Genomic DNA, 25,760 nt, shown 5'->3' with positions numbered 1-25,760 from the left:
TTCCAAAATTTTAATTTCTTTTTTTTTTTTTAAGTTTTTGAGTTAATTTCTTTTACTCAAGAGATTGATAAATATCAAACGCCCGATTAATTTTTAAATATTAAAATACCATTCAAATTTTTTTGTTGTATTTAAATATTTGAAAAATAAATTATTAATATTTGAAAATGTGACTTATATTAAAGTAAAGCATAAATATCCAGAGTTTTGCATTTTGAAGATTTTTATTATTATTTTAAGGGGGAATTTACCATTTTTGAAGAATTAACAATTTTATTTATTTATTTTTTTTTTTTCGGTTCTAGATTTTTTTCCTAGTCAAGTTTTTATTAGAATATGACTTTGCGGCCAGAAGACCACCGAATAAAATAGACTTGGCATGAAAAAGGAAATCCAGTTTGCCCGTCAAATATGCCTTCAAGCTGTGATTTTTTCCAAAGCTACAATTCTTAAACATTATACACATAATTACAAGAGATTTTAGAAGCCAACAAACACAGCTTTCCGTAAAGAATGACAGAATCAAAATAATGTTTTTGCAAATACACAGAGAAATGGTTTACAGACTGAACCAAATATAGCACAGAAGGAAAAATAAACTACATTTTGAGCATTTGAACAGGGGTTTTACATTTTACGAAGTGTAAAACACAATCTAATAATAACTTGTAACATTTCCCTTTTTTTCACTCACATAAAAGGTATCTGCTCAAACATGAAATATTCCCCCATAACCCACATCCATTACAGAAGCTTTCAAGCCCTAAAAAATGCAAATGAAATCGCCAAAACTATACAACAAGTTTGCACAAAAAGAAAAAAAAGAAACCCGACACCTCATTCCTAGCCATTATACTAATGGTCACTTATCACTACAAAACCACCGCACACCACCATCAAATTAGTAGAGGGAAGTAATATTTTTCAGTAGGGGTAAACACTTAAACAAGTTTGAAATGCACATAGACTACTTACTAAACAGGGATGACATCGTTATTTGATGTATCTTCACATCTCAATATGATACCTTCAAGGCTTGTTGGAAAGATACATTTGCTCCATTGAAATCCAGTTGCTATCGGCTCTGGTGGAGGGATGATCATAAGCACATTGTCATTTCTCTGAACAATTCCCATTATACTTACTGTGCTACCTTCTTTAATGTACCTAAAAGCACAAGTCCAAGTTTCCACAAGATTAACTCAGAGATCATAAATGATGTTATAAGATGGTAAATGCTGCAAGACTCTTAATCATTAACTTATTGCATTGACCATACGGAATTCCCTGAGAAAGAAGTAGTATGTTTTTTGCAATGCTAACACTTTAAGGCACATGCAATATTCCAATGACTAGGATGAACTTAATAGTTATACAGCAGAGTATCCTACCCTTCTTTCAATCGCATCATACGATCATCACTTGAAAGATTTTTCTTTCCCAACCACCTGACAAACTCTGGAGACATATCTTTGTTTTCTGGTTTAATATCAATAACAAAAGAGTCATCAACAAATGGAGCTACTCTTGCACCATTTCCAGTCTTAACCAGTGCTCTCAGCCCAGACTGAAAATCAGAGATGTAGAAGTCAACCACGTGCCTCTGTCAAAAAACACAAAGAAACTCAATTAGACATGAGCTTCAAAATACCAAGGTTCAGTACTTTGGTTTCGACCAAGGGGTCAGGAAAACAAACCCCCAGGCAATAAAGCATCTACAAATTTCGTGACTATCAAGCTTGCAAGGACTGATAATACACCTGCTTTAGAACTCAGTAGAAGTTGAGGGTTTTAAAGATAATGAAAATGAAATTCTCACGGGTAACTGTTGTTGCTCAATGGAAAGATAAGGTGTCCCTAAACAAAGGAGAGCAAGGTTCACGCTTCACTTCAAATCTTAACGAGAAACTCAAATAGCATCCAGCAAAGTTGATCAAGACTTAAATTAAGAGGGTCATCATTTCAGACATTTCTTTCTTCCATAGACAAAACAGCCATTTGGAGCATGGACTTTGTCTAACAGGTCTTTGAAAACAAATCAATGGTCAAAACATAAAAACAAAAAGTTTTCAGGATACTTACATCTAATGACCTCAATCCCCATGTGAAATGACGGTGTTTAGGGTTGGCTGGTTTTGAACCCCATGCTCGATACTCATATAAACTTGTAGATGTATAGACGCATCTAGGAACCCTTCGGAATGAAGATTCAAGGGGCACATTGCCGCAGGTAACCACCTTTAAAAAAATGCCAAGAGACATTAAAGAACTGTCATTTGTTCATAAAAAAGGTTCAGAAATCAACATTCCATCCAGACCATAACCTGGTACAATAAATTTATATATCAAGGAAATCATTGGTCCATGTAAAGTTAAGGAAGCTATTTAAGCAGCTAACAAAATCTCAACTAAGAAAGTTATTAAATTATAAAGCCATGAAGCAGTTATTTGGTTAGTAACAAATGTTGTTTACTAGGAAGCTTTGACTTTAAAAACCCTCTAAAAAAAAAAAAGCAACAATAAATGGGCTGATCTAACAACTAGACTAGCAAGAAACAAAAATGGGATAGTATACATACAATCCACATCCATCAGATTCCACATAGCATTAGGTTCAAGCATCCAATGAATTACTGTTTGTTTTCATTTTGAGCTGATCCAGGGTGAAAAAAGGTTGTTATTAGCTTCAGCTTTGTCATGTGAAAATAAAAAGGCTAAAGCTAATTTCTAGAAAATGACTACTATAAAAAGGTACTACCATACTTTAGCTACTTCAAAGAGTTCAGGAAGCCCCTTTTGTTTTCTTATATTTATCATTACTGGTGCTCTTCCTTCAATGTCATTCTCTTAGTTCTTTCTTTTCTTTTACCATTTTAATTTTTTCAATCACCACTGTAAAAGTTATAACCACAGGAAAATCACTAATGCAATTCTTCTTACTAAGCTGTTCGCTTAAGTTTCAAATATATATGCCAGTGATGTTATATTTTACTTAATAGCATGCTATCTTCTATGAACATATCCAGTACACAAGTAAATTAGATAGGTGAATGAAATAATATTACTAGTGTACATGTTCCTAATAGAAGTACATATGTATATAACTTTATTTTAAATTTCAGAAGTGACCAGCCCATTCTTATTGACAAAGTTCTCCCCATGGTCAGAAGGCGAAAAGGTGTAGTGGGTTTCAAGGGATATTAATATCATGTCAAGTATCAAAAAAATTACTTACTATCTCCCAATTCTAAAGTTAGACAAAGGAATGCTTTCTAGAAGGAAGCTAATAGTGGCACAAGATTAAAGGGATGAACTAATAGTAATAAAAGGTGCTATATGACAAGTTCATGCCTTGAAAAAGAAAACAGAGATTGAGAAAACTTAATCTTTTTCTACTTGGACGTCATCCACAGGATGACTATATAGGTCATTATTTATGTACTTTTCTGCTATTAAAATGACTTAAGGTTGTGCTTTAGATTGATTATTTAGGTGGGAGTCTTTTCATTGTTGTGTATAGTTCTCCTAAAGGAGAATTTAAAATCAGGTCCTTCAATTATTCAACTTTCAAATTTTTATGTCAAAGTTTATTTGAGAAAATTATAACTTTATTTATCCTTCGAAGTTTTATTAGTCATTTGTACTGTATGAAAAGTTTTAGTTATTTCTAAATTAGTGTTAAGTTTGTAAAACCTTTGTAAAAAGAATAAGAGTTGCATCTAAAAGTACCAGCTTGTGATATTAGCTCTCCCAATCTAACAAAAAGTTGAAGACTTTTTTCAATATCAAAGGTGAATGTCGCTTGTGATTCTTACAGCAGAAATCTGCCCTAAAACTAAAAGATTTGTGAAGATAAAAACGTTTAGAATTTAATAGATGAACTATTGTTAAGATACCCTTTCAATTTTCTCAATCCTTTCTGATCGGGACAGCATGTTGAACACATCTATTCCTTCTGCTAAACTATTCAATTCTCACTAGTCTTGCTACAATTTGTCAGACTATAATGCAAAAGTAACAAATAAGGAAACAAAAAATTTTCTGTAACCAGAAACTAAAATACATACCCCAGTAACTTTCACAAATTGCCCATTTTTGGCAGTTCTAAGATCAGCATCAGGATAATGAGCAATGAAATCTGTAATAGCTCTTCTCCCCCAACATGAATTCCAAACAAATATTGCAGCAATTGCGCCAAAAAGTACCACAATAACAATGAGGAGAATGGGATTGTGAACTGCTCCAAGAATAAAACCACCAGCAATGAACCCCATCAGAAATATCAGAATCACCAACCATAATACAGGCTTTGGAAAGTTCTTCCTGAAGGAAAAGTCATCATCTTGATTAATAGTGGTAACAGCTTGATTATTTGCAATTGAGGAACTGTGCATTTTGAATGATCCTCCATTGTCTAAAGAACCAGATACTTTCCGAGGGGCCCCAGAAGAATTTAGGGGGCCTGAAGAAATGGGCCCAGATGTAATCAGACCTGTAGCAGGAAGATTTGGTGTAATAGGACCAGAGTTTTGCCGTGTAACTCCACCAGACTGAGGGCCAGATGACTTCTTTATTGGTTCCCCATGCTTATTCAGTGGTCCAGAATTCGTCTTCTTCATCGAAGTTGAACCAGACATGCCCACAGATATAGGACCAGAGATGTTATAGCCAGACCGAACAGCAGCATTAGGAATTGACCCAGAATGTGTAGTTGGCCCTCCAAAAGATCCAGTCCTTGAAGGGACACCAGTAATAGGCCCAGATTTCCTAGATTTAGAGCCATCCATCGGGATATCAAACATCTTACCCAGTTCTCCAGATTTCTTAATATCTCCACCAGTATAGGGCATGGCCACTGAGCTCATTGTTGGAGTCTTTTCTTTTGGCTGCTCAGGCCGACCTGATACATAAAGGCCATTGCTGAGCTTATGAGATGGGTACCTGGAACCCATCAAGTCTCTTCACAAGAACTGAAATTAAGAAACCCTGCAAAAAAGTCCTTGTCCTGTTATGAAAAAGACAAATGTCAAAACGTGTGGAAGCATTTTAGAGCAACAAAGTCATAAAGAACCATGCATCAACAATAAAAATTTTAATTAAAAAATTGCTGTCATCAAGGCCAAGCCAAAATAAATCTCGATAATGGAAACAGTATATGATGCTTGAAACTTGAGCTAGAAGCCAATAAATCACAGAAATACAACTGCAATCTAAACCCTGAATTTAGTTGTCATCTGTAATTTCCAACTAAGAACCAAAAAAATAGTAGGCTTGCCAGTTAGATTGTTATTAGCACAAGCTGAATTGAACAATTAGCTAGATGCAAACTAAAAATTCACAGTGATATACACAAATAAGAGAGCTTAATTCGCATCAAAGCAACCTAAGTTGAAGACTTTTCCTTAACACACAATTAACGTATACCAATATTCTCATTAAATCAATTGAAAGCAAACAATAAAACCTACAATGTTCAGATTAAAAAAGAACAACAATAACGGATCTACAAGCTGCAACTACAAATAAACACATAAAACAATGAAAAAGAGTAGAAAATTAAAAACATTTTTCCCCGATAACAAATCACGAATCTTACTAAAAAAATTTGTGTTAAATAATCAAAATAAAACATATTAAATATTTGAAATTCCCTTTCTTTCCCTAGATCAATAAAACACAAGATCAATTTCCCACTCATTCTCTCTATTTCCTTTCACTTCAACTTCCTCACTAACCAAACAAACCTCACTCCCTCAACTTACATTCCCATTCCAATTTTACCCACAAGTCAAACACACAAAAAACCCCAGAAAACAGCAAACAAAAAACTTGACAAACAAAAACACAAAGAATGACCAGAAGAAAGAGAACCCAGTTGAGAATACCTGAAAGGAAAATGTGGAGATTAGTTGAATGAATGAAACTGAAGTAATACTAGTAGAAGATGAATCAACAGTAATGAAAATGAGATCCCATCTGCGAATGTCTCTCTCTCTCTCTCTCTCTCTCTCTTTCTCTTCAAAGAGCCGCAACAACTGGTGGGTTGTGTCTACCTGCAAATGAAAAAAAAAACACCCACTAAACGATCAATAATTGTTATAACTTAGATTATTTAATAAAGATTTGATTTTTTTTAAAATATTGATATGAAAACACTCCTTTCACCTTCTGCGCTCTTTTCTCTCTCTTAAATTTTAGAAAGGAATTAGAGTGAGTGAAGTGATAGATTGTGTTAAATGTCAGAACTGTCCCTTCTCTCTCTTTCTAATTTGTGCCTTTTGCTTGCTTCATGGATTATTTCTTTTTTTGAATTTTCATTTTCATAATTTTGATAGCACAATAATTAATTGGTTTATAGAAAATATAATAATTAATCAATTAATTATTAAAATCTGTACAATAATAAACATGAGATTATAGATTATATATAACAATTAATAATTCATATATGATTATAAATATGGTATCTATAATGGTAATAAAATATAATGTGGGGTTTTTTTTTTAAACAGAAAATCTCAAAAAAATTATAAATTAATAAATTTTTAAATAAATAACTTAGGTTCGAATATTTATCATGTTTACAAAATCTTGAAAAAATTAATTATCACAAAAAAAAAAAAAAATAGGAACCCCACCCAATTTGGAAAGTATACCATTTCTTGATATCAAATCTAAGTATTATCATTTAATCGTATAATAATATATCATTTGTGTATCTAATTATATATTTAAAAGTGTAAACGTATAACACTATTCTTTTTATAATTATCAAATAACAATTATTATCTTAAAATTTGAAGTATATCAATAAAAATATATACACCCAATTTTGAGTATCTAATTAGGTATTTAGACATCGTTTTATTATGTCATTTAATAATTTTATAGAAATAATAATGTAACATCTAATTATATAATAATGTATTATCTAAATATCTAATTAAATATTTAAAATTAGATAATCGAATGATTAATACAACTCGGGTTTTATTAAAATAATATATTGTTGTATTAATACTTGGGCATAAACAAAACTGTATTAATATTTAATATATTGACATAGAACTTTAAACAATTGTAACGTAGAACTTATAAATTAGAAACGTACATGTTAATAAAATACATTTATAAAAATATTTGTAATATATTTAAAACCATCAAATATTTCACAATTTGTGGAAAAAGGAACCTTTAAAATTTTCTTGATTTCAATGTTTTTACTTTGACTAAGAGACTTAATGACTTTGATTTTGACCATTCTTCAAAAAGAACAATTTACCTTTTTGTAATTTTGTATTACGTCTGGTTGGTGACAGATGGTAATTAACAGTGTTGATTTGATTAAGATAAGATTGGTTATTAGTCGTTGTGTGTACCAAACATTGCTAAATTATTATTGATTATAGATTATTCTTTGCTGAAAACGATTTTATTATTATATTTTAATTAATTAATTAATTAATTAATCTACCGATTGATTATTAATTACTTCTTTTTAAAGTAAATTGAAAAAATGGTTGGGAGTTAATATTTAATCTCGGCAACAGGCCAATGGGTTTTCAAGAAATGATGGAGGAATGGCATATTGGTTTAAAAAAATTATGAAGCCTTCGATAAAGCCCAAACCAACGATCAAACATGGGTTGAATATGACATTTAAAAACCTAGCAAATTATTTTTTTTCCCCTTATATCTCAAATCATTTCTCTATTGTATCCGTGATATAGAAATGATTTTTAGATTATCTTCTATATAGACAAGAAAAAAATATATTTTTCTTTTTAAAAATAACGTCGTTATTTTAAATATTAAGTTTTAATTTAATGAAAATAAAAACATATAATAATAGATAATATAGATATGGTCGATGGGTAGAAAACAGAACGTGCAAATTATTTTTCATACACTCATCATTTTTATGATATATTATAATATCAACTAAGAACATAAGTTTTTTTATTGTCAAATTAAACCACGTTGATTTTATTTTATTTTATTTTATCAAATCTTTAGCGTTGTTATTATAATCTATACAGAATTTTGAATTATATACATCAATTAATGGCAAAAAATATCATCGAATGCATATTTGCTTTGCCACACTACGCCACTAGTACTCCAACAATCATCATGAACAAAAAAATTTATTATTTGTTTACCAAATTCTTATAGCGATTATGCATTGTTTTGCGATTTTAAGCCAATTATTACAAAATTGGGGATAACAATCAGATTAATTTTTATATTATTGATAATAGAAGATTTTAAATATTTTATAATTTAACAAATAAAATAACATAATATAAAAAATGGATTAAAAGGATATTCCTGATACTTGAGGCAAGAAATGGAAATTATCCCTTTAAATATCTTTTTCATAAGTAGCCATTTTTTTGCCGAAGGGACCAAAACATTCTTTTTATGACTTTCTTCAACAACACTGCTTTCTACCGAAAAGAAGAAATAAATATCTCAAGCTTTAAAAAATCAAATGAAAAAAAAATAAAATAAAATTTTGCCGACATGAACAGCAAATGGAGTCTCAAGATCTTTGCAGAAGTCACGTCTCCTACATATTTCCTCTGTTCTTTCTGCAAATTATCAACGTGTCATCAGAAGCAGGAATCACAAAACCACCTTCTCTTTTCAATACTTCTGCATGCTGTTTTTTTGTATAAACCAGACAAAAATGGCAAGACAACACACCTCCATTCTCTTGACTCAAAAGTACAGCTTTATCTTTTTGATCTGATGGAAAATTAGAATATTTTCTTTTCAAATTATACCCATTCTCCTTCTCTTTTGTATAATTATAATATACAATTACTTGTAACCTCTCTATCTTTCGGGGAGAATGGGAATTCTGGGGTCGGTGTGTAATTCGTTAAAACTCAAGGGTTCCCGATGAATTATTAGTTAGATCTATATTTGAAATTACCAAAAAGCCCGATAGAGGGTAATAATATAAAAAAGGGCAAAGAATTATTTTTCATTTGAGTTTTAGCTCAATCTAAAAAATATACTACTGACAGATAAAAAATTCAAATATCCATTAATTCTGAAACTGTCATTAATTTTTTTTTGTTAAATACAAGAGTAAAATCGTTATTTAACAATAATATAAAAAATCTCATTTTCTCTCTTAAACTTTAAAAATTAACATTTAACCGTATATTTGAATTTTGAAAAGTGACTTTCACCCCTCAAATGTCTAATTTTTTCTTCACTGTCCCTTCGGTCACTAGTGACTGACATGGCTGGAGGTTAAACCATAAACATTGTTGAGATCTAGATAATACTCGTCATCCTTTACTGGACGACACTCGTTGTCTAGATCTAGATGATGCTCTCTCATTTTGATATTTAGATGCCACTCATCGTTTAGATTTAGATGATGCTTTGTCATCCAGATATTTGGACAATGAAACGTAGTCCAAATTTGGACGATGCTCGTCATCTAGAGGATGACCTCGGATGAAGACTTTTCTGTCATTGGTCAGCCATCTCTAGAGAAAATGGTTGGATTTTGAGAAAAAAAGTGAATTTTTTAAAATTTAATTCAGAGAAAAAATATTAATTTTTTAAATTAAAAGAGAAAAACGAGATAAAATTTTAATTATTTTAATATTACTGATAAAATGACTAATTTACCTTAATAAAAAGATATGTAAGTGTATCCTAACAAAATAAACTTTAGGTCAAATTTAAATTTTTTATTTGTTATGAATATATGTTTATCATTTTAATGAAATTTGAGTGAAAAATAGTCTATTTTTTATATAAAAGTAATTTAATTATTATTTTTTAAACGAAAGATTAATAAAACAATATCAACATTGGTTATAATTATTATTTTATTTATTAAAATTTTAAAATAAAAATATATTATTTTAATTAATATAATAAATAATAAAAAAATAATATTTTTAGTATTCAAATAATTAATATTTTAATTTGTTTATTATATTCAATTAAATAAAATATCTTTGTATTGTAATTTTTTTTTTATATATAATAAAATATTTTCCGAATCAAAGAGTGAAAGACAGCATGAATGTATTTATCAACTTACTTTATATTAAATTTCCAAATTTAGCCTTCTCTCTCCTTGCTAAGACGCCACACGCCTCTCAGTCACTTCCACCCAATGCGATGGCTCGTTCACTTTTTCTCTCTCTCAACAAATCAATCTCCACCGTCCATCTCCAGCACCACTGCCTCCCCTTCACACAATTCTCTCGCTTTGTATCTTTCCGCACTCAATCCAACCAACCCGACCTCTCCGACCTGTCCACGACCGACCCTTTGCTCTCGAAGCTCGAGGACGCCATCCACTGCATCATCGTCCGCCGCTCCGCACCCGATTGGCTCCCCTTTTTGCCCGGTTCTTCGTACTGGGTCCCGCCTCCCAAATCCCAATTCTACGATGTGGCTCAATTAGTTGAGAAATTAGCCAATCCGTTGACCCCCGAACAACCTATGTCTACTAACAACTTTCGAGGCTGGCCGTCGTCGGATTATTTTGTTAAAGGTATTATGAAGTTTGGATTTTTATGAATTTTGTTTCTGGGTTTCTTTATGTGAAGTCAAAGTTGTTATTATTATGGGTTTGAATTTCTTTGGTTTACATATTTGGTTTGTTTTTGTGTACAAAAGTAATTGCAGGTGGATCTACTGGTTGATCATGAATAATGAATTTAAGTAGTTTGTTTCTAGTTATGCGATAATTGTGGGTTACAATTTCATATGATTTTGTCCAGCTTTCGACAGGCTAGTCTCTCTCCCTCAATCAGCCAAAGGTTGTCCAAACAAAGCCCAATTTCTCCTCTCCTTTCCTCCATCCACAATCTCTCTTTTATGCTTGCTTTTTTCAGAACTGCCCGAAGAGGTTTCATAATTGTCAATCCAATCTCATAACTGCCCATACATATTTCATCGAAATATTAGTCCTAACACAATTTCACCTGGGAACTATTTAGGTTATTAATTATCATTTAATTACAAGTTTTAAGTATTAAGAATGCTTAACTTATTTTGAGTTTTTGATTTTAGGTGCATCTTTATATCCAGTGGAAGCAGACACAACTTCCACTAATGTATCTCAAACTGAAGATGAGGAGGGATGAATGACTCCTTAAAATGTCGCGCATATGGGTGAGGAAGATTTTGATTTGTATATGTATATTTATTGAATTGTTTAGCTATGTCTTTTTAATTTGACTAGCTGTAATGGCACCATAAATATTCATTAAAGTAGATGTCACTGAAAAACTGCAGTGGTCGAGAAATATAGGTGTTTAGTGTATTTGTAACATCCCAATCTCAATGTGTGACGATAGATTAATCTGTAAGATGATTTCAATTTTCAATATCAACATCTTAATTATTACAACATCATAGAGGTGGAGGGTGGAACTTACTGTGGTTGTTGGTGTTGGCTTTTGGTGGCGTGTTAGAGGTGGTGAAAAGTAGTAATTATGATGAAGGTGGTGCAGGATGTTGATGGTTTGATCTTGGAAAAAACTAATTGTAATGACGATCATTTTGGTGATGGGAGAGCACCATCCAAGAAAATGTAATGTCATATAACAGAAGGGTGGGCTGTATATTTATTAAACCTCAAGTTAGTCAAGTTAATTGTCCGGATTTTGTTCAATGTTTGATCATTTAGTATATATCTGTGCACTGACAGATAGATATCCCTCTTAGAGTTTTGAGATATTTTAAGTTATAAACTAGTGGGCACAAGCAGCTACGATGCCCATGATAACAGGCATGGAATGTGACGGCATATTTCTCTGTAGGTAATGAGTATTTGGTCTAGGTATCAACAGGTACTTCTTGTGGTTTTGCTGGATTATGCATATGAAGATCATTTTTTGAAAACAATGCTTTTTAAAACTGGAATGATGTTTTGTGTCTGAAAACTGGAATACTACTGCTAGTGACTCTGGATTGGAACCTGTGACAGACTCATCATTCATGTGTAAGTGAAAAGTCTCATATAATACAAATGGGGATGGCATTTCAATAAGATAGTTGGTTCCACTTTAAATGACTGATTGAGAATTTAGTGTCTCCTGAGCCTTGATGCTTTGGGAAATGCAGGCCTAATGTTGCTTCTTGGACTTTATTAAAAAAGCTTTCATAGTAGTATTGTGAAACTTATATTCTGTTTGTTTGTATTGGTGATTTTGGTTGGTAGGTCTAAAATGTTTTGGCAAGTGATATCTAGTATACAAATTGTGGACTTCTCTAGGACTTGAACATACTTAACACAGATTCTATCTGATAATTTTATTTGTAATTCTATTCTTTAAATTTGAGCCCTGCTTGTTCCATGTTTTCAGAACTTTTTGTGCTGCATGTGTCATGTCTGCCTGCTTACCTTATCTTCTTATTGAACTTATAATGTTATCTGATTTTTGATGAAGAAACTATCATACATAAACATGAAGATCCATTGTGTGATGTGCAGGCACCCCTCAGAGCTGTAAATTTATGTAGAACCAAGATCAGAAAGCAGAAAAACCCCTGCATCGACAGACTTCCAAGGAGCAGATCCTGCAACTTCGTTTGGGATGATAACTTATTTCCAAATTTTCCACTGCCCGAAATAACTTTACATCATTCCACATGTTGTTTGCCATTGCATCTTATGTCGGAATCATATATATAATTGTATGTATAGATTTTAGATACCCTCGTTTCATCTGATGATAATGTAGTTATTTGACATTTCCTAACTTTATTATACATCTGCTGCGGCGGATTCTTGTGAAAAATTGTCTGTTGTCATTCTGGGCTCCCATTTTCTTCAAAAGATTAGTAGAAATTTCAACTTGTATCAATTTCTTTGGATTACCATATTATTCTCAATCCAATTGCGAAAGTAGCACATGACCCTTGATCTTCTGTATCCTTGAGGGATAAAAAATTGCCATCAAGCGAGCTATTATGAAAAGTATCAAATTATTTCGCTGGGATGATTGTAGCAAAGAATGGCAGGAATGTCAGCTCTGCTAGTCGCTATGGAATCTCCTCTCCAGGGGCATTGTTTTTAGAGAGGTCTGGTAAGTTGTGAACGTTGGTAGAGATGTAGGATGTCGATAGGAGACTATTGTTGGAAAGATGGTGAATGTAAGGCCAAGCCCTCTCATTTTGGGAATTGATTCTGAAACCTATTCATAAATACCAAGTTACAGGAAAAGAGAGAGATGTTGGTACACCATTGGGCCTGAAGCCACTCTGTCGACAGAAAAGGTCAAAAAAAGGCTTCATGCGTTTCAACTCTCTTTTTTCAGCTATGTAAAAAAACATAAGCAAAGATTACAAGGCGCCCTGCACAAAAAAGTTGTAAAAAAATGATTTTGGGTAACTCCGTATAATACAAGTTTTTTTTTTTTTTTTCTCGTTTCTATGAAGCTGATATCTAAGAACAAACATTGATTACTTGATGGTGGGAAACGGGTGTACTCCTTAAGCTTGTGCAGTTTGACAGAAAAGATGAAGTGCAATGCTTAGATATATGAGTTCTGGAGGGAACAAGACCAATTATAAACTGTCGGCTCAATACCATTTCCACGATGACACCAACTAGTGGAAAAATGACCTGAAGTAAAATATAAGAACTATTTAATGAAGTCCCTCCAATGATGCATAAATTTATCTAAATTCTGAGTAGTGGTACTTGCAAAAGTCATAACACTGAAAGCAACAGGATCCTTGGAATCGTCAACAATCCCACAAACAGGGGATGAATCCAAATCACTAGTACTTTTGGTTCTGTTAGGCTCAAACGTGTGTGCACATGCAGGTCTATATGAAAGCGTTGGTCTGAGGGAAGATCAAGATCCCATTAACTTGATGAGATGTTGGAAATCAATTATAATTACCACTTGAAGTCAGCTGCCACTGATGTAACATGGATACAAATTCCAACTTACTATCACTTCATCAAGGTTGAAATCAAATCCTAACTCAACTTGTAAGAGAATGGACAAGTAAGTTCAAATTATAATGAAAGAAATCACAAGGATGAAGCTTTAATATATAACATGAATGGCTAGGAAAGCCAGTGAACAGAAAGTAACTGAGGGAAAAATTGTAGCAGCTGATTGGAAACAAAAAGTTCATCAGTTCTCCAGAATTTGTTAAACATGAAATCGAGAAGGCAATAACAGAGAATTTGATATGTATTTGGGGAATCTGGAATCAATCTAACTAGAAGGATGAACAACCAAAAAAGAACGAGGAGGCAATTACGTGCAAATACACATATGCATGCATGTGGGCATCTTTAATCTAGACAGAAGTGGGAAACGCATGCGAGGGAAAATGTGAAAGCATACAAAGTTATAGATGCTTACATAAAGAACTGTGGAATCCTCATACTTCCAAATTAGTAAAGGCCTAACATTCTTAGCTCTGAGATATGGCTCTGATCAAGTTCAGGGACATTTTTGTTACTTTCCCGGTCCTCCACCACATATTCCTGACATTATGAAATACAGGAATCCATCAAATGAACTGATATATTAAGAGTTCACTGGAGGTTAACAAATTAAAACACTCAGTATAACAAATTCCAAGCTATCAAGTGTATTAAGGAAATAGGAACAAGACCATATGTGTCAAGGAAACAACACAAATTAATAAGAATAGCGAGGAGGTCTTTTTAAAACTTAAGAATAAACCACCCCACAACAAAATTGATATATTATGAGGATACATTTAAATACTGTAAATAATATTACAAACACTAGAAAAAAAAATTTAGAAAAAGTATACATTACTCAAAATTTTTATCTGGTTTTGAAAAATAAATTCAAAAAATGATGAGAACAACTTAACTATTGTTCTCACCTTTACAGATGTTATACCACTTCTTTATTTTCTAGATGGAAGGTTCTCCATATTTTCTAAATTCAGAAAACAGAATTATTTTGCCAAAACAAAAAGCTAATACCTGAACAACCAGTTGTTTTCTCACTTTAACTACAATCAATACATTCTCCAATGAAAGCACATCCCAATAAAGTTCTACTTCCAACCTGTTCCATCAGGAAATGTTAGATACCTTTGTTAGTTCTTGTATGGCCAGAACATGGTAGTGGCGTTCACTAATCCTCTGTCCACATATTATGGCTATGAAGAAACCATAGAGCAAACCCACCAAAACAATAGCTAAACCTAACAATAAAACAACATAATATAGAATCAAATTTGCATTCAACAATATGATAAGCTGTATAATGACATGTGCATGCCATATAAATGCATTCATGTGAGTTTTCCGAAAAAACAAGTCAAGATGAAATCGATAAAAGAGTACAAGAACAAATAAGGGTCAACAGTTAAATATTGGAAGAAACTGAAAAAAAAATTGTAATGAGTTAAATAATCTATAGAACCAATGTAATATGATGGGACAAGCACATGAACCATAGACTTAGTATGAGTCAAAACCAAAAGTATAGCCCATGTCTGTTTTGAGAAGTTCAAAATAAATTTATAGTATTTGTGTGAAAAGCAAAATTTGAAATAAGGATCCGGATGAGTCATTTCAAGTACAAGGGGAAAAAACTTACAAGAAAGTAAAAAATATGTCATTCTATTAAAAGAATATATACCTAAAAGATATATATACTAAGATACATAATACTTCCAAGTCATTACCGTCTAAAATATGTGACCAAATTTTGGGTCAAAAACTCAAAATGTTATAATCCGTTAAATACATATTTATGACCACTTATTTTACAGTTGTTCAACCATTTGCTAAATTCAACATGATGCAATGCCTCAATAAAGTAATTGCAGAAGGAAAATATTTTATATGAAGCATGCAACTAACTTTTTCTAGAACAACAAAATAAATTGAGAAACAATTCCTTGAGAGAAGTGGGAAAACATGTTTATTTATTTCCTTTGTTACAAATATAGAAACAGTTGACAAAAGACAATGTGATTTCATACATGCATGCATACATGTACACACAAATAAATATAATTTATACATGTCTTAGCAAAACAAAAAAAATAATAATAATAAAAAAAATTTATATGTGATGTATTCACTATCAAGCATTAGTATCCTTGTTCAATTAACGCATATCGTCTATACAGGTGGATGCAGAAAGTGAGAAAAACAACATACCAGCCATAATATAGAACCCATAAGGATGCTGATCATAACCAAACATTTCTCTTAGTTCCTCCCCGTAAAATTTGTACACCAGCACCGCCAACAATGCCACAATCTGTTAAGAGCTTCATTAAGTTGCATGTAAATTCTAACAAGGAAAACTTCACATGCTGATTCACATTAGAGACAAAAATGTATAGCAACAATCAACTAATAAATAAATTCCTTTTATCTAGTAATTAAATTCATATAGAAACACCCAAGGTTTTGAAATGTTAACAATAGCATAATAATGAAACAGAAGTGTTCATAAATTATTATGAAATAAGCAAATTGTCTTTGGACCCTTAATTGGCAAATATGGCTGTATCAACATACTTCTATCACGAAGACACCTAAAAGATCTAAATATATAATAGTGCACAGTGTCTAATTGTAATATCTAACGAAGCTTCCATGGCCATCCATTTTGATGAACACATTCTCTTGAAAATAACATCGATTATGGCTAAATTCAGTTTTTACCTCATTTTACTGCCAGTGGCATCATTTTAACTTATGTAAAATTAGAAATTTTCTCATCTCACACAATTAATAGATTAATTAGAGTATCAAAAAGAAAGAAAAGATTGCCTCAACAGTCTATCAATTAACACATTTTGAAAAAATAGTTAAAGAATTTAGAAATTATTAAAATATCCACGAGAAACAAACACAGGAAATTTTCCAGAAGCTGAACTAATGATATTTTTGTAAAAACAACTGAATAAATATAAGCAGCAGGGTATTTGAGCATTATAAGTTTTGTACCAAATCTAACGAGGAAAATTGCCTGTATACTCTCTCAGAAGATAATTCTTTTTTCACAAATTGCTTCCATTGAATCAATATTCTATTTCTATTAGATTTTTCCATAATTTCCTTTTAAGACTTTTTCTTTGCCAACTAACTCGCAATATATTTATATAACATAAAAGATCACTACCTAGTATCATTTTCACTAGAATACAACCTCCGCAACTCACTGGCCCAACATCTTAAGGGCCAATCAGGGGGTAAAAGTGAAAAGAGATTGCATTTTTAATTTTACAGAAATTTCTAGAATTCTCCAGAAATGCACCTGTTAAGGAAAATCCAAAATTTATCAGTCACAGGAATGCTTCCTATTACAGCAACAAAACTCTCCATTTTGTTTGCAGAGCAGTAAGAACATGCAATCTCCAATAAACAAATGGAATTGCTAAACTTCATATGATAATAGCAGTATTTCCAACAGTTATACTTTCTACAATCAATATGGCATGCCCTAAATTGAGAAGTCATAATATTCACATTTGATTATAGCATAACCAATTATCTACTGAGTCACTATCTAGACCAAAATATTGATATAGAGAAACTGAAATCATCTTACAAGCTGAACAACTACAAAAATGAATGCATGGTCCCTAGCAACAAGGAATTGAAATTTCAATCTCAACCACCAGCGGTCAGCTGGAACATTAGCACGTAATAGGAATGCTACCCTGCACTCTGTACAGTGAGAAAAAGCAAAACCTTCCTGAAACAACAAAGGAAGCGATATAATAGTATCAATCCACAGAACAAATATACCAATCTTTTTTTTATTTTTCCAATCAGTATTCACCTTAGTTGACCTCCAATGATCAAGACATGATCTATGAACATACTTTTGAGTGCCTCTGCAATTGCATGGTGCAATCAAGTCTTCTCCTTAAAAAAAAAAAAAAGAAATAGTAAACAATTACTAATACAAGTGCACCCAGAATATTGATATATATAGTGAGTGCCCAGAAATAATCTATAAGAAATTAAAAAAAATACCAAGTAGAAAAGGAGTAAAGACCTCCAATATCAAAACATATACGGCATTGTGGTTGGTCAGCATTCATCAAATGGCTAGTTTCATCGACATCAAGATTTTGCAAATCATCAGCCCCTCTAACAGCTGTAATTTCAGATGAAGGTGAAGACAAAGACGACGAAGATGCAGAAGAAGATTCTTCCACTTTTTGCAAACTCTCAGACTGAGACAAAATAGGTTCACTTTCTGAAATATCTTCTTTATGACTATCACTTGACACTAATTGCATTGCGAAAATTATCAGATCAAAATGAGAAATTCAAACAGCAAAAGCAATAGTTCCTACCGCCAACATCAACAAAAGATACAACCTGCAAAAAAACAAAAAGGAGAAATACCAATAAGCTCAAAAATTCACTCGTTAAATAATATCAACGAACTCTATTAAGCTCAACGAACTCTATTCGAATCAAGTCTTGCTAAATTATTCATAAAACAACAACATTATATTTTGAATTCTCAGCTATGTCAAATTTACCAAACAACATGAATTACGAATCAAAATTATAGGAAAAAAAAGTGAAAAATTGATCAAACGCTCACCTGACATTCAACAGAAGCCTCAAAAACCGAACGTTCTCAGAGTTCTCTGAACAATTTCACAATAAAATGAAGCAAAATTACGGAGGTCTTTAGGTTTAAACACGGGGAATTCAACAACTCTGTGTGGAAAATGAAAGACCAAATTTTAATTCAAAAAATCAAGGTAAATTAATGAGGTAAATCCACGTATAATATTAAAATAACTAGAACTTCTCGAGAGATAATCTGTTACAAATTTTGGAAGACAGCCTAGTGGATGGAGACCACGTAAGCAAAAAATAAAGATGTGTTGACTGCAGTGTCTGAAGTCTGTTGACGGGCAAGTGAGATGAGCATAAAAAGACAAGAGTTACGTAAGATTTGTCATGACGTGGCGCGGATGTATCTATTCAGGATTATGTGAATCCTCCCATGTAAGAATTTCGTCTGATAATTTAATTTAAATTTATATATTATAAAAATATAATTTAAAATAAATTTGTCTTTGGACTGCCAGCACAAACCCGATGGGCTTGGTATCCAACCCGGTTGGGCTACGTCATAAAGTAATGATGGGCTAAATTGGGTCGATCTTAAGTAATGTGTAATTTGATATCATTTCTCTCTTTCACTGAAATCTAAATGAACGCCACAATTGAATGATCACAACCAAATCAAAATAGGAAAACTTTATATTAAAATGGACTGAGTTTTGAGTATTGGAATTTTTTTAAGAATACTGTTACAATGTTTCAATAATACATCTACACCGTCCATAAGATATTCCAGTTAGCACAATCATGAAACAACTGCATAACCATTTGCTCAAATGGGTCAGCTAACTATTGGGAATTGAATCACCAAACATCTTGGTAAAAAATTTCTCTCCCTGGACCTTAGAGGAAAATCGTTCTGGAGGATTATCAATGGCTGTGAGTTTTTATGAGTCTTTGATCAATGATTTGTGAAGACCAAGAAAAGCAGCTGCAGCATCTTACTACAAACCACTCTAACCTGTATTTTCATGGGCCAAAAAATAATTCCAGAGTTATTATAATTTTAAAAAAAAAAGTATAAATTCCGGTACTGGAATGTTAGCTAATCACTTAATTCCATTGAGATATGATAAAATAACAAATCCCCCAGAGGAAAATTCGATAATATTTGCTCAGCTTAATTACTAACTGTTTATTAAATGCAGGGGGATTTGAATGGTAGATGTCTTGAACTTTGAGGGGAATTCAGCTGTATTAGTTCAGATTTCAATGGCTTTGACTGGTTGTTAGGCCGGTTTGGATTTAATATTAAAATCGGTGTCTTCAAGATGGAGAAAGAAAGTAAAAACTACCAGTCAAATGATACCTGAAAAGCTATATTTGCAAGGAAAACGGGTTTTCTGGGTTAAAGGCACAACTCAAACTCCTACCTAGATTCCAATTTTACACAGAGAAGTAAAGCAAGATTTATCTTCCAAGACAAGGAACTTAATTTGCAATGAAACCAAGTTTCAGAAATAATCATATTATGCAATACATAATCTGATAAAGCTAGAGATCCTAATAAATGTAATAGAAAAAAATTATGCAGAAAACTTACAATTCTGTAAGGCATGAATTGGAATCACCAGATGGCTTATCCGGGGCTCTTCTATCCAAAGAAAATGCTGATGGCGTCTGGGCTGTTGCAGGCGTGGACAAGGTTTCCAGCAAGAAGGGGAGGTTGTTAGCTGAGCCGTGGCTGGAAGAAGGCGGTGAGAAGGGCGGCGAGGGCGATGGAGACGGCGAAAATGAGTACTTTTGGTTACCGGGTCCTACACTAATGGGAAGAGGTGATGGTGGAGTTGGAGGAGATGATGATGGAGAAATGTATCCATTATTTTTTATCACATGATCTTCTCCAAATTCTTCCATGAAAAAACTGCTATGTGTTCCTCTGTTTTGTGTTTTTGTATTTTGGGAGTTGAATTAAATGTAAGTTTAGTTTCCCGGTAGTTTATTATTTGAATTGCCGGTAAAACCTAACGGTCTTTGGCAACCTACCGGCTAAGCTGTACATTTCTTTCTCTTTCTATCCAAATTTCAAAGCAAATTTTGAGTTAAAAAGATAATACAAGCTTGAGAAGAAGAAACACATTATGGATAGTAATATATACATGGCAAAATGATGGTAAAATTTATACTTTACATAGAATTAATTTTTACCGTTATTAATATTACAAAATTAATCTTTTCAAAATTTTCTTCTTCGACATGGAATTTCAATGAATTATCTAGAAATCATCACCTTTTTTTTTGTTTAATAATAATGGGATGACTTGTTACTCTACCTAAATAATATTTTATTTTTCCTGAAAACTTATTATTTCGAAAATGTTTCTATTGAGCTAAGCATTTTGTACAATACATTGTTGATGATAAAGTGTATAAAGGAAGATGGAGGAAACTAAATCATTCAATTGGGTTTGTGCATATTAGGGTTGGATTCGAATCGAACCAGCTCGAACTCGATTTGATCGAGCCCAAAACCAGTCGGCCTTAGCCGAGCTCGGTCGGGCTCGAGCTCAAGCTTAAGCTGCTCGTTAGATTTTCTAATTAAAATTTTTGATATAAAACGACGTCGTTTTGACTAATATGTATTAAAACGACGTCGTTTTGATAACGAAAAACGAATCGAACTGAATTCGAATTGAATTTGAGCTCGGCTTTCACGAGCTCGAGCTCAAACTTGAGCCAAGTATATATGAACATAGCCGAGCTCGAGCTTGACTCGACTCAAATCCAACTCTAGTGCAGATTATTGATGTATTTGAAGAGTTTACATGACAACAAACAATGAAAGAACTGGACATATATGACCTTGTATGCTATTAATAGAGATGTTGGGGAGACCTGTGATAATGACATTTCATCATTTGTATTTATGGTGATTACATAAATTATGAACTGAATTCAAACAATTTGAACAAAGAAAATTTTAAAAAGCAATGTTACATATACATATTTCAAGTACATAAAATAGGTATACATATAATATGTAATTATGTGATTGAATTTTATTTTATTCTTAATTTAAAATCACATGATAAAATGTTTATTTTTTGTACTTAAATATGTATACATAATTTTATTAAATTTAAAAAATGTATAAGATTTCTAAAGGTCAAATGACTATTTCCCACCCAAGGTCATATGAAAGGATAAATTCCCATTTTTTAAGTCTTAAAAACCCAAATTTTTACTTCTCATCAACTTTTGTTGATAAATATGTTAAATATTCTTAAAAATAAATATTATGTCCTCTTATTAAAATTACAAAATTATCATTAAAACTCAATGTATATGTCTAATTACCAAAATTTTTTTATTAGTTTAAAATTTTATCACTTAAATTCTTAAAAAATATCAAAATTCTAACAAACTTTAAAACATTGCATTTTGGTCAATTTTTTGGGGATATAATTGTTATTTTTGAAACTATTAGGAGACATATAAAATTTTAAAATTTTCAAAAATTCCCATAATTTTTTTTGAATTTCCATAACCTCTAAAAATTTTATTAACTCTTCTAATATTTTTTAAAATTATGTTTGCCCCTTAAAGTTTTGAAAAGAGATAATGGAAAAAATTAGAATGGTAATTTGGAAGACAAGTTGAATTTAACCTTTCAAAACTAAGTAGTGAGAATTCATCATTTCAACAAACATTAGATGGAAAAATGACTGTTGGCCTTTTAAACAAATTCTCTCAACTAGAAGATAAATTAAATTTCAATGATTATTAAATAATTATTTTTATTAAGAAATTTGAAAAGCTCCCTTCAACATAAATAAAAAAACTATTAAATTAAGGTCATATGGTTATTTCCTATCCCCTGTATGATGAACGGATAGATTCCCAACTTTTAAATTTGAAAAAATCAATTTTTTACTTAATTAATTTTACCCATGGAAAGATAATTATGTTATTTTGTCCAGATATTATAATAGTGATATAATTCATATTGTTTAAATTTCATTCTGTCCTAAAGTTACATTTTTTTGTAAGTAATGCCATTGCAAGTGGTTGCCAAAATACAGCGATGGTGAATTGCTGTTTTGGTACCTTGATTGCCTGTTTACTCTTATTATCCTCAACTCATTTCCAACATAAGATAATACTTACCATGATCAGTGTTTTTTTGTCTAACCAATTGTGGTAAAAAAAAATTCTGCTTTTTAGTATGAGAATTTTATGGTGGTGAGTTTAATTATAATCATGATGATCTCCTCTTTTAATTTCTTCTGTTGTTATTTTACCAGTATGAAGAGAATGGGAAAGTAGCAGATTCCATGCTTGTAAATACAATTTTGATGCTGGTTTATGTGGCAAAGTTCTTGTGGGAAGCTGGGTTCTGGAACACTATGGACATTGCACATGATCGAGGTTTACATAGGCTCTATTTCTCTTTTATTCTTCTTATGCTGGTTCCATATTTATGGTTATTTTAATGATCGAATAAGAGTACAAGCTTGTATACAACCTAGAATGACCATGGACCTTAATGAAATAACACCTACCCACATGTTTGAAGACTTGAAGAGAAAAAGATAGAAGATAAAGACCTTGAGGAAATGACTTTCTTGAGGGATTTGATTGTAAACTCCTGTTGTTGTGGGCTTTATATGCATGATTTTTTCTTTTGGATTCATTTCTGTTTTGATTCAAACAACTATGTTGTTTTTAAGTATTAAAGATTCTTTATGCCCTTTTCTTTTTGGAGTTTATCTTATCTTCCTGATCTATTTAATTTTCCAACAGCTGGTTTTTATATTTGTTGGGGATGCTTGGCGTGGGTTCCATCTACATATACCTCCCTGGCATGTACCTAGTTAATAATCCAGTGCATCTTGGAACTCAGGTAACAGGTTTCAAAGTTTTGTTGGTTTGCCAAATGTATTGGAGTAATGAGTTAAAGCACTGTTTTCTTAGCCATCTTTTTTCAATACATGTTTTCACAACTCAGTTCTTATTTTGGGGATCTGGAATCGAAATGTTTCGGAAACAATCATGTCCCTTTTGTTTATCATATATATGCCCTTGGGATGGATTGAAGGGAAATTTAAGTGTTGAAAACTTGGCTGTGAATTTGAGCATCTGACCTTATATATGAAGTCAGATACTTTTTACTGGTGTGGATAAAATACTGACTGCAGAAATTGATAAATATATGAAATTTGAAGGAACAATTAAAATATTGATGGTTCGGTTTGCCGAATTACAGTATGAGTTTGGCAACATTTCCGAATTTATATTTGAGTTTGAGTACCCCGCCTTTGCCAATAACTGAACCTAGTTGGATTAGCATAATTTCTTTTGTTTTAGCAGGTAAAGAATTCCAATTTACATGTACATATTGTTAATGCTAGTAAATTTATTCACTTTTGCAGCTTGCACTTTTTATTCTGGCGGCTGGCCTTCTTTGCATATACATCAACTATGACTGTGACATCCTTAGAAAATGTGTGTCATCGAGTGATCCAAATTCTTCTCCCTTTCACATCCTTAGAAAATGCATTAGTTGACTATGGTGAAGAAAAAGAGACACAGACCGAGCGTTCACACTTTGATCCTAAATAATATATAGCATCAATGAAGCAGGCAAAAAATTTGCAAGAGCCTAAGCAAGCTTTGCTTTTTCTAACCCTCTTCCCAAAACTCCTTTCAAATCTTATCTGAAAATGTCTAAAGCCCAGATAGCTTTGTCAACAGCAGCCTCACTTGCTGCATCTGCAATGCTAATTCGAAGCATTGCCAACGACATTTTACCCTCCGAAATTCAAGACTACTTGTATGCCGGCCTGTACAGGATTTCGCGCTGTATGTCTTCTCAACTCACCTTTGTTATAGAGGAGTTCCAGGGACTCGCCATGAACCAGGTCTTTGAGGCAGCCCATTTGTACTTGGGTGCGAGAGCCAACGCCACTTCAACTCAGAGACTCAGAGTCGGCAAGACTGAGAATCAGAAGACCTTTGCAATCAGCCTCGACAGAAATGAAGAAATTCTCGATGTTTTTCAAAATGTCAAGCTGAAATGGCGATTTGTCTGTATGCAAATTAAATCACCTTCAATGTACGGACATGGAAACATGCAGGATTATAATTCGTCGCTGCGATCAGAATTTAGACAATATGAATTGAGTTTTCACAAGAAACACAAAGACTTGGTGCTGAATCTCTACTTGCCACACATAGTAGAGAAGGCAAATGCAATAAAAAAGGAGAGCAATATGATTAAGCTTCACACTGTTAACTATGACCGATGGGATTCAAACGACACCTTTCTTAAGCACCCAATGACCTTCCAGACCCTTGCGATGGATGAAGAGCTCAAGAAGGAGCTCATGGAGGATCTGGATAACTTCATCAATGGGAAGGAGTACTATGAAAGAATTGGCAGATCTTGGAAACGTGGGTACTTGGTACATGGACCACCAGGCACCGGGAAGTCAAGTTTGATTGCAGCCATGGCTAATCACTTGAAGTTTGACATCTATGACTTGGATTTAACAGGCATCGAATCCAATTCAGATCTTCGATTTCTGCTGCTTAGCATGCCCAGCCAATCTATGCTTGTCATTGAGGATATCGATTGCTCTTTGAAGCTGCAAAATAGGGAATCAGAGGATGCATCAGAGAATCAATCAAAGAATCAGAGAGAAAACAAGGTTAGTGCTATTAGTATGTTGACAGAAGGAAACTCCTATGAACCGGCCAAGCCCGAATATCTGTTGGTTCATAGAAAATGGTTTAGTTCAGATTTAGTGGAGTTTGTCAAACTAAAATTAAAAGTGGGTTGAGTTTAGTTCGAATAAAAATAATTCAGTTCAATACCAAATTTGAATTGAATACCCCGTAGTTTAGAATCAATTCAATTTAAAAAATGAGTTAAATTTTTTTATTTAAATTTAAATCAAATAAATTTAAATTAAATTGAATCAAATCAAATTGATTCTCGATACCAAATCAACCTGGAGCATATCCAGCCCTAGGTGATATAATTTTAACTCTGTGTCTTTCAATTTTACAGGTTACGCTCTCAGGCCTGCTGAATTTTATTGATGGGCTGTGGTCATGTTGTGGTGAAGAACGTATAATCATATTCACAACCAACCACAAGGAAAAACTGGACCCTGCGTTGCTGAGGCCTGGAAGGATGGACAGGCAT

The 25,760-nt window shown here is 32.5% G+C and overlaps 4 protein-coding genes across 15 annotated transcripts; 2 read left to right on the top strand and 2 right to left on the bottom strand.

Moving 5' to 3' along the window:
* Nucleotides 1–519: 519 nt before the first annotated feature.
* On the bottom strand, nucleotides 520–6,280 carry LOC123210533 (uncharacterized membrane protein At1g16860-like). Of its 3 annotated transcripts, XM_044628941.1 has the most exons (6): nucleotides 6,166–6,280; nucleotides 5,886–6,053; nucleotides 4,068–5,005; nucleotides 2,083–2,238; nucleotides 1,392–1,603; nucleotides 520–1,167 (listed from the first exon to the last, which is right to left on the bottom strand). In XM_044628941.1, the coding sequence occupies exons 3-6, from the start codon at nucleotides 4,950–4,952 to the stop codon at nucleotides 975–977; spliced, it is 1,446 nt and encodes a 481-aa protein (XP_044484876.1). In that variant the 5' UTR covers nucleotides 4,953–5,005; nucleotides 5,886–6,053; nucleotides 6,166–6,280; the 3' UTR covers nucleotides 520–974. The 3 variants fall into 3 exon arrangements, with proteins under 3 accessions (XP_044484876.1, XP_044484877.1, XP_044484875.1); XM_044628942.1 differs by lacking the exon at nucleotides 6,166–6,280 and having other exon boundaries at nucleotides 4,068–4,986; nucleotides 5,886–6,111; XM_044628940.1 differs by lacking the exon at nucleotides 6,166–6,280 and having other exon boundaries at nucleotides 5,886–6,110.
* Nucleotides 6,281–10,097: 3,817 nt separating this feature from the next.
* Nucleotides 10,098–12,854, top strand: LOC123211196. The gene is made up of 3 exons (XM_044629765.1): nucleotides 10,098–10,534; nucleotides 11,056–11,157; nucleotides 12,482–12,854. The coding sequence occupies exons 1-2, from the start codon at nucleotides 10,156–10,158 to the stop codon at nucleotides 11,127–11,129; spliced, it is 453 nt and encodes a 150-aa protein (XP_044485700.1). The 5' UTR covers nucleotides 10,098–10,155; the 3' UTR covers nucleotides 11,130–11,157; nucleotides 12,482–12,854.
* A 284-nt stretch (nucleotides 12,855–13,138) lies between these two features.
* On the bottom strand, nucleotides 13,139–20,643 carry LOC123211195 (E3 ubiquitin-protein ligase MARCHF1-like). Of its 10 annotated transcripts, none has more exons than XM_044629757.1 (9): nucleotides 20,154–20,640; nucleotides 18,322–18,346; nucleotides 18,018–18,198; nucleotides 17,799–17,884; nucleotides 17,565–17,711; nucleotides 16,163–16,265; nucleotides 15,083–15,195; nucleotides 14,373–14,497; nucleotides 13,139–13,344 (listed from the first exon to the last, which is right to left on the bottom strand). In XM_044629757.1, exons 1-8 carry the CDS (start codon nucleotides 20,465–20,467, stop codon nucleotides 14,405–14,407), a joined length of 1,062 nt encoding a protein of 353 aa, XP_044485692.1. In that variant the 5' UTR covers nucleotides 20,468–20,640; the 3' UTR covers nucleotides 13,139–13,344; nucleotides 14,373–14,404. The 10 variants fall into 10 exon arrangements, 9 of the variants coding, with proteins under 9 accessions (XP_044485692.1, XP_044485695.1, XP_044485691.1 ...); XM_044629760.1 differs by having other exon boundaries at nucleotides 13,139–13,184; XM_044629756.1 differs by lacking the exon at nucleotides 13,139–13,344 and adding an exon at nucleotides 13,346–13,615.
* A 2,163-nt stretch (nucleotides 20,644–22,806) lies between these two features.
* Nucleotides 22,807–25,430, top strand: LOC123210153 (AAA-ATPase At3g50940-like). Its single transcript, XM_044628377.1, has 3 exons — nucleotides 22,807–22,978; nucleotides 23,354–23,453; nucleotides 23,983–25,430. Exon 3 carries the CDS (start codon nucleotides 24,274–24,276, stop codon nucleotides 25,390–25,392), a length of 1,119 nt encoding a protein of 372 aa, XP_044484312.1. The 5' UTR covers nucleotides 22,807–22,978; nucleotides 23,354–23,453; nucleotides 23,983–24,273; the 3' UTR covers nucleotides 25,393–25,430.
* The last annotated feature ends 330 nt before the right edge of the window (nucleotides 25,431–25,760 follow it).

Source organism: Mangifera indica, chromosome 3, assembly GCF_011075055.1.
Source record: "Mangifera indica cultivar Alphonso chromosome 3, CATAS_Mindica_2.1, whole genome shotgun sequence".
Classification (NCBI taxonomy): domain Eukaryota; kingdom Viridiplantae; phylum Streptophyta; class Magnoliopsida; order Sapindales; family Anacardiaceae; genus Mangifera; species Mangifera indica.
Note: the sequence above shows the minus strand (reverse complement) of the source record. Positions and strands in the feature narration are given on the sequence as shown.